Genomic DNA, 9133 nt, shown 5'->3' on the forward strand with positions numbered 1-9133 from the left:
CCATTGACTAAAGAGTCAGGGAATCAAGATTAATAAAAAAATAGATAAGCAGAGCCATGCTTGAAACTGATTGAGAGAGAGTGCAGGGATTAACCTTTGGATATAATTTGTGTAGTCAAAAGTTTGATCTTCAATTTAATTGCAAAACCTGAAAACAAATTAATCAATAAGGCCATGGTTTAGGTTTATCGATTTTTTTTTTTGTTTTTACCCAAAATCGCATCTAGCAGATGCTATATTAGAGAACAAGAGGAGAGAGAGAGAGAGAGAGAGAGAGAGAGAGAGAGAGGGAGAGTACCTTCGATCTCTTTGAACCTCTGCAACAGCTACTCGACGAAGACACACTGTCGCAGATACTGCTCGACGAACAAGTTCCACCAATGTTATGATGTAACGAAGAAGAGAGTCAAGCCATGGTTAAGGGTTTTTGATTTACTTTTGTTTTTTACCCAAAATCACATCTAAAAGATGCTAATTTAGAGAGCGAGAGGAAGAAGAAGAGTAGAGAGAGAGAGAGAGAGAGAGTACCTGTTCGATCTCTTTGAACCTCGGCAGCTACTCAACGAAGACCCACTGCTGCAAATGCTGCTCGACGAACAAGTTCCTCCAACGTTCTGAGATCTCCTCAACATCAAGCCCAATTCCACCATAAGACGACTTCCGACGACTTCCGACGACCTGCTCTTCTTCTTTTCTCGACTTCTGACGACTTGCTCTTCTTCTTTTCTCTGAGTTTTCTTCGATTGACCAACGGAGAAGAAGGGTTCAGACTTCAGAGGAAAACGAACCCAGTTTTCTTTAGTTTTGACCAACGGAGAAGAAGGGAGAGATGACGGGAGTCACGGACTCACGGGACTACGGCTACGGGATGTGATTTCAGAATTAGGGATTTGGGGAAGAAAACGAATGGAAGGGTTTTGACGTTTTCTTTAGTTTTGGGTTTTTTTTTTTTTTAAATAGTATGACAAAATTCCTATTTTTCCCTTACAAAATGTATACACGTTTTAAACGTGCGTTTAAAACGCGTTTAAAACGTTTTATACTGCCGTTCCTCCTTTTTTTCCGTATTGTATAGAAGTATACGGCAAAACGCGTTTTAAAAGGCAAAAAAACGCAAACGCGTTTTAACTAACAAGGGTTTGGATAGGCTTGGGAGGTTATGGGCTTAGGCGGAAAGTAAGTGGGTGGTGGTGTTTTTCGAAAAACCTCGAGTTTTATCTTACGAGGAAGAAGCCCATCAAATAGTCTAGTTTCAGGGTCAACTGGGCCAGATTGGGGTGGATTTTTTAAGACCCATCCAAAGGTCCCTGGGCTCAGTCCGGGTCTGGCCTAAGGCCGGGTTGGGATATCACAGACCAGCCCAATTCTGTTGGGCTCCAGGTGACCCATTTTATACGAGTCTCGGCAAACGATCCGAGACTCGTATAAAAACCTCAACCCCGTTCCACTACTTGGTTCGTGAATAGCCGCGGGTCACACGAAATGGAACCACCACACCAAGAAGCAGAGGCACACCGGGGGAGTTTCCCGCCACCCAACGCCACCGGCCCCGGTTACAGCTGCGGCGATGCCCCTACCATGGCACCACCGTCAACTTGGTCGGAAATCTCTCCGCCACCCACTTACCGTCCCATTCGCGCTCCAGCCATCAACCTCCCTCACAGCAACACCCAACAAGCCATAATCCTAGCCCCAGTCCCACAGTCCCAGAAGGCTCCCACCGTCTCACCTCCTTATCACTTCCAAACCCCTGTCAAGAAGATCCACACACCAGACGACATCCGCCATTTCCACGACTCAGGTTCCGGGAAGAACTTCCTTGGCTTCGTAGTGGCCCTCAGTGAGTCCATCCGCGGCCACAAAATCTCCGATCCCTGCCACCAGTCCCAAACCCTAAACTCCATCGTTTCCATCCTCGAAACCATTCTCCGCTGGGTCGACGAAATCCCTCCGGTCGATCAATCCTCTCGCTACGGTAACCTCTCCTTTAGGATTTGGCAGAGCCGCTTGGCTGACAACGCTGATTCCTTGATGCTTCAATTTCTCCCGGAAGATCTCCGCTCCGCCACCATCGAGATCGTCCCTTACTTTACTGATAGTTTTGGCAATTCTAGCCGCATTGATTACGGAACTGGCCATGAGACCAACTTTGCAGCCTGGCTCTATTGCCTCGCTAGAATAGGGCTTCTCAAGGAAGAGGATTATCCGGCTATTGTGTCTCGGATCTTCGTCAAGTATCTCGAGTTGATGAGGAAGTTGCAGAATGTTTACTGCCTCGAACCGGCTGGGTCACACGGGGTTTGGGGTCTGGATGATTACCATTTCTTGCCGTTTATATTTGGTTCCTCGCAGTTGATTGATCACAAGTATATGAAACCCAAGTCCATCCATAACCAGGACATACTTGATAACTTCTCCAATGAATACTTATATCTCTCATGCATTGCGTTTGTGAAGGAGGTCAAGAAAGGCCCCTTCTCTGAGCACTCGCCATTACTCGACGACATCAGTGGTGTGCCCACGTGGAACAAGGTTAACAGCGGGTTGCTCAAGATGTATAAGGCCGAGGTGCTGGAGAAAGTTCCTATCATGCAGCATTTCTTATTTGGATGGCTTATCAAATGGTATGTCCTCAATTCCCTTCTTTTTTAAGAAGTAGCTTCTTAAAGCTTTTAACAGGAGCAATTAAGCCCGTTCCTATAATTTTATTATCATCTCTTATTGGGACTTGAATTGTGTGCAAAGCTTGAGGAAACCATTGTGCCCATGCTTCATATCATTGATTTTAATCCTATTTCATTTCATGGAATATACTTCTACCTGGAATCATTTTGATGGTGACAATCTGGAAACAGTGAAGGATTATTGAGAGATTTGGAATAGAGATTTAGTTAGAGGAATAGGTACTAATCCTAGATAACTTTGATGCCGATAACTAGTTGCCTTTTGCATATCCAGAATTTCACGATCCCCCACCACTCAACTTCTAAACGGTTGCCAACTAAAAAATCAACATGACCAGGAAATTCTCCAGTTTTGTCTGAATTATGGTTAAAATTTTGATTGGTTCCATAGTTGTCAAGGCGTTGCCTAGGCGACAGTTGCCTTGTTGCACTACATGTCGCCTTGTGTTTTTACCCTTATTTATGCCAAATATCATTTAAATAATCTACTTAAGATGTTATTCATAAATAAGCAAATACCCCTATTTGAATCCAATAAAAATAATTTAAAAATCAAATTCTAAAAGGATAAAAAGTCAACCTCCTAGTCTAAGAACAAAAACTAGATTTTGGTTATAGGGGCGATTTTCAACTTTTAAATGCTGGGGTTTTTCTCAATTATGAAAATTTTATAAATTTTATCATGTTAAAACATTGCTAAGCACTAAAAGTCCGGTAAAATAATCTTTTGTTTTGATAACTATAAAATTATTTTCATTCAGGAGATTTTAATAGCATTCGCGCACTTAAAATTAAGTTTGACTGAAGCATAACTTTTTCATTACAACTCAGATTTAAGTAATCTCAGACTTGTTAGAAAGTTGGCTTTATGTTATAACTAATACAAAAAGTCTCATGTAAAAATAAAATCATTTGACCAGTCAAATTTATTATAGAACAAGAGAATTTATCTAAATATTGATTTCTTATAACTTAATATGACTTAATGTTAATTTTTTATTCTTTAAAATGGCTAATTGTTGATTTTTAATGACTTGATGTTGCTTAATCTTTATTTTTTATGATACAAGGTATATATAGCTTACAAAATAATGTTAGAAAATAGGGAAAATAAAAAATAACACTTGGTTGCGTTGTTCACCTTAAGGCGGGCGCCTTCTCTCCTAAGCGCTTACACAACCCTCCACCTCCTTGGTTCGCCTTGGCGCCATGACAACTATGATTGGTTCACTTTTAATCACATAATTGCTGTTGAATCCTTGCGGAACAGCAAAACGTGCAAGTATATCTGGGTTCTGGAGTTGCGATTCAGTAGCACTGGAAACATCAGTTTTGAACTGTACTAAATTTAGTAGGCTGATGCTAAATGGTCCTAAAGTTATTGAAGAGTTGGAAAACAGAGATTCTTGGCTTGAATTTTGTGGGTTTAAGAATAGAAGGTTTAATTGGTGAGGAGGAACAAATTGCTGATGTTTCAGGTGATTTGATGGATTTGAACACTCATATCTATGAGAAAATGACATAAATTGGATGAACTCTGCAGGGAGATAATAGGACAAGAAGAAGAATATAAAAGATCTAAAGAAGAAAATATTTACTTAAACCTTTCATAGGTCTCTAGGAACATATTCGCCTGCCCTTTTATGAACAAGTGCCTCTAGGAATTTCTGTTCTGTTAGGAGTAGTATTGTCTTTCACCCTTGATGGTTCTTGCAAAGTTTGCTACCTTTTTTATGATTGGTTGGATACATGATGAATTATTTTCTTTACTTATTAGAAAAGGTCATTAGAGGTTCAAATTGTCTTTCACTTTCTCTTGTAACTGCCATAGTATTTCCACTTACCTAAAGTTATAATTTTTGATTATTGAAACACTATAATCCCTTCTTAGTTTAGCACTTCTCAAAATCCTATGGTAAGTTACATACCATTCGGTTTGGTGGGGTGGGGGTGAGGAAAGGGGATGTTCGCACCCTGAACACTCGAGCATTTAATTTACCCCTTCAGGGTTTATGGTGGAGAATTTTATGGTTCCCAAATACAAACATTTGGTTAACCCTTCAAATAGTAGATATGTCCATTCCATCGCATAAATATGCCGATCTCATTGGATACCAGTGTACCATGTCACATTGGTATCTACATGCAGCAGAGTACACAGCCCCTTTTTTTTTTGTTTTGGGGGGGGGGGGGAACCCAATGGTAAAATTATTTCGTATTTGGTTTTAATTGCATATGCCCCCATATCCTATATCTCACATATAAGATGTAGTTGTATGCTTGTAGCCTTATATTTTTATTTTGAACGATAAAAGATCATGACATCATATATTACACATTTATCGCTATTTATTTCTGGCATCTAATTTTTACATATTGTGGATTTATAATTTCATAAAAATTTCATAACATGTTTATAAAGTAAAAAAAGTTACGGTATTTACTCTAATAATCTATGAGGAAGGGGTTTGCTGCCAAGCTCCATGGCCCATGCCAGCACGGGGGCCAATAGATGTGCGCACATGGGCATCCAAGGGGTGGGGCTGGGTGTTCATTTTCACTGCCCCATGTGAGAGAGCGTAGGGGGGCACTGCTGGGCCAGCTGTTCTTTTTCCCTAATCTAAGTTACTGTTAAGCTAAACAAAGTCACTCTTATATATGTTTTGGAGCTCTTTAACTATATTAGGATCTGTTTTGTGCAAGTTATCAGATTTATCTGTTTTGCTGGGATCTGGTGTAATTGGCATCATATTGAAAAGTTGCATATGGGAAAAGAAGCCCACTGTTGTGGCTTTTTTTAATTATATTTGTACACTTAGAAAAGAACAGGAACAATAATGACCATCATCATGGGCCATGTTATTGAGGTGAGCCCTAGAGCTGATACAGAGTGTCCGCAAATTATTGAACGATCAGAATGAAAAAATAAGTTCCTATGTGGCTCAAACTGAGCAATCCATTCTAGTAAACCTCTCAACATGGCTTGTCTAAAATTAGGGGGTGGGAGAGAAAGAAAACTTTTCCTTTTGTTTTATTATTGAAGTGAATACAATGCCTGTGAAAGGTGGAATGCTTATTGGGTATGCTTGTCATGCTAGCAGTATTCAATGCACATACATGATACATGCCCTCCCTAATCCCAAAGTTAAAAGACTGGCCCTGCCTTGCATGCATCCCATAAATGGATATACTTCTTCAGTAGTAAGGGAATCGGTCTGGTTGTGTAGAATATTGTGGTTGGTTTCTGTCTTAACCTGCAAGATATTATGTTTTAGAAAGTAAAAGTTGTATTTCAGTCACTTTTTTTTTTTTTTTTTTTTTTTCCGGCTAATCAATTTCAATTGTCAAAACTTACTTGCATGATCTTGGTGTCATCGAAAGTTTATTCAATTTTCTTTCCCATGAGACAAGCCCCTCTGAAACCCAGTTGATTTGTGAGAGTTATAGCTAGAGTATCGGAAATCTGTAGGTGCTTTTATCAAAATATTAGAAAATTTATTTTCATTTTAGGTCATTTTCTTTTCCTATGCTTTTTTCTTGGATTTGTCAAGTCACATGTTGGAGTTTATGAGTATGAGATGGGTGGGATGGGAATGCATTGTACTTGGTAAAACGTTGTTGAAATAAATTTCTGTTCTCATTAAGAGGTTGTCTTGGCCATATGTGCTTGTTCCTGAGCTTTCTGTAGTTCTTTTAGCTCGTCTTTTCATATTTCATATCTTTCTACTGAATCTAAATATTTTCTCTGTATAATAATTTACACCTCATGTAAGCCCTAGTCTTTTTGTCAAGAACCTTAATTTTTTTCTCAGAAATTTACTAGCCCTGTACTCTTTCAGCAATTTTGAGCCTGTGTTCTGTACTAACACCATATGGTCTCATGTTTCGGGTGTAGACTCTCAAGTCCTCTGCTGGTTTTGACTGCTATAGAATATATACTTAATTTAAGAGAAATATGACCACAAAGAATATATCTTTCTTTCCATGCTATATTAGAAGTGCCCTGCTACTCAATTGCAAACTTTCTCATTGCTTTGTCGTTCAACTACTGAGCCAAAAACTTGTGTTAAATTGATCATTTGACCCATGTGTAATAAAGAAATAAGACACTTCTGAAGGAAGAAATAGACTTCAAGGTGGTGTCCACAAAACACCGATGGTTTCAATGAACCCGCTCTTTGGGACATGGCAGATCATGTTGTGTGGCTGCATGAGAATACCCATTGGGTTCCTATGTTTGGAGTACTGAAAGTGTCCTCGTATGAAATTAAAAGGTATTTTTGGTTTTTGTTAGGTTTATATTGTTTGACATAGCTTTGAGCTAGTACTCTTTATGTTACATATGAGGTTTAATCTGTCTTTTTCTGTCTCAATTTAGTTTAATTTTAATCTCTCTTATGTTAGTAATGTATGCTACGTTTATTTTTCTTGTTGGATTTGCTGTCAGGGTTGAACCAATGCACATTATGCTTGATTTACAAGAGTTATAGACAAAGTACAGGAAAAATGTTAGTCTATGATTAGTCTATGATGGGATTTTCTTTTAATTTTGTAGTTTGAGTTAGTACCAGGTTGTATGGATCTCCATATAGACCCATTGTAGTTATGTTGTGATGCTTATTGCTGATTTGCTGCTAGATTTCTGTTTACTCCCAAACTAGAGGAGGTGTGATGTTCTCAACTCTTTTAGGACAGGAGAAGTCACAAGAAAAGAAGAAATGCAGAGCAACATACCATGCTGGCTGAAACAGCTGATTTTTGGAGTTTAATAATTGAAAATGAACTGGCTGACCCCATTGAGTTGGGATAAGGCTATGTTGTTGTAATAATTGAAAATGAACTATTTATGGCTTTTTTCTAATTCTGATTTTCCTTTGTAGATATTCTTGTTGTATTATTTATCGATGGTCTATTTATATTTTTTTTCTTCACAGAGAAGGGTGAAGTTGAGTTTCTGTTCAAAGAGATCTGCAATGCTGCAAGTATGGGCGATTATTAGTGCGGGCGGATTTTGAGAGAGATCTGTGTTGCTAAAGGATAGGTAGTTTAGAGGTTTAGGATGATTTCTTTTGGATTAGGGTTCTTAAGAAAGCAGTGGTATGGTATGGAAGTGAGTTATAAAGTATGTGTTTGTACAGCATCAGTTTGGTAAATATCCAATGACTGATCCTCCGAATGAACTCGGGGAAAAGGTTATTCCTGATGTGATGGGGTGATCTCTTGTATTCAGTGGATGAAGTTGATATATGCCATCTTAACCTTCTGATTTTAACTGGTGTTGGAGTTGCAGCACCAGTAAGACGATGGAATATTTTGTAAAGTCAACTCCTTTTGCTATTAGTGTTCATTAAGGGAGAGATATCTTTGAATTTTAATATACATAATGACCATTCTTGGAGAAGTAAAAGGATTTATGGGACTATATAGGAGAGGAATCTTAAGAGTGCCTGAAGAACTTGCTGTGCTTTTGGGTCCATCATCTTGGGAAGTTTCAAGTAAATAGTGTCCACTAATTTCTGGCAGATTTGATTCCGATTGTACATGGTTGTTTTAGGGGGTTTTGAGTGCTTGTACATGGGCCTTTCTTGTGATGTTGCAATGTATATTTATTTATTTCGAAGAAAAATGCGCAGGTTCTGCTCAAACCAGGATGTGGATGTATTCTGGATGGTTGAGTACTTCTGTGACATAAGTTCATTATATAGAGAATTATCACATGACTGGATAATGCCTTGTTTCTGATGTAAATGTAGGTTCCATGGTCAACTAGGGATTCTTTTCAAATTTAGAAAACTAACAATTTCTTTTCTGGAATTTTCACAGGGACTAGCTGGGTGAATAAGTTTGGGTGGACATTTGCTGCATAAAGAAGTTCAGGATTTACCCCGGGTTAAAATGAAATAAAAATTTTGAGGTGGGATAATTGTCGAAGTGAAAATGTAAAATTTTGGTCATACATATCCGTGGATCACCTTTTTTATAGTATTGTAATACCAATCTGATGTTTACATCCATTTTCACATTATTTCATTGTTTGTTTTTCGGTTGATGGTCCCTTGCATACCTCTGGAACTTCAACAATTCTCTGGAGTCGGTGGTTAGTGGATAGAAATAATTATTTGATATTTTCATTTTTGGGTGAAGCTTTATATATCTTTACAAGGCCACTGAAACTTCTTTTTTATTTTCTAACTAATAAGTCAAAAAGTTTTTACTTTTTGGATGATTTACCATTGATTTTGATAGAAAGGGAAGACGGCCAGGAAAAGAGCAAACACCAAAAGGTGAAAAGGTGGCACTGAATAAAAACAAGTCAACAAGATACCTCACATATTAAGTAAAAGCAGAGCTCTGTAAGAACAGCAAAGGTAGGTAAGTAGCTAGGGTAGACTGTTAGAGATTTATAGTACTATACCTTTAAGGGAAAAAAAAAGAGACTAGTTGGAGTT

The 9133-nt window shown here is 38.4% G+C and overlaps 2 protein-coding genes across 5 annotated transcripts in view; both read left to right on the top strand.

The window, feature by feature from the left end:
* Positions 1-152, top strand: part of LOC122074343 (serine/threonine-protein phosphatase 2A activator-like) — a 1348-nt gene extending 1196 nt beyond the window's left edge. Inside the window, exon 2 of the mRNA XM_042639169.1 lies at positions 116-152. Coding sequence (XP_042495103.1) covers positions 116-152 — 37 coding nt within the window. The remainder of the gene's footprint in view (positions 1-115) is intronic.
* Positions 153-1446: 1294 nt separating this feature from the next.
* LOC122072638 (serine/threonine-protein phosphatase 2A activator-like) lies at positions 1447-8733 on the top strand. Of its 4 annotated transcripts, none has more exons than XM_042637003.1 (2): positions 1447-2624; positions 7380-7578. In XM_042637003.1, the coding sequence occupies exons 1-2, from the start codon at positions 1483-1485 to the stop codon at positions 7492-7494; spliced, it is 1257 nt and encodes a 418-aa protein (XP_042492937.1). In that variant the 5' UTR covers positions 1447-1482; the 3' UTR covers positions 7495-7578. The 4 variants fall into 4 exon arrangements, with proteins under 4 accessions (XP_042492937.1, XP_042492939.1, XP_042492938.1 ...); XM_042637005.1 differs by lacking the exon at positions 7380-7578 and adding an exon at positions 7619-8733 and having other exon boundaries at positions 1448-2624; XM_042637004.1 differs by lacking the exon at positions 7380-7578 and adding an exon at positions 7132-7344 and having other exon boundaries at positions 1448-2624.
* The last annotated feature ends 400 nt before the right edge of the window (positions 8734-9133 follow it).

This window comes from Macadamia integrifolia, chromosome 3, assembly GCF_013358625.1.
Source record: "Macadamia integrifolia cultivar HAES 741 chromosome 3, SCU_Mint_v3, whole genome shotgun sequence".
Classification (NCBI taxonomy): domain Eukaryota; kingdom Viridiplantae; phylum Streptophyta; class Magnoliopsida; order Proteales; family Proteaceae; genus Macadamia; species Macadamia integrifolia.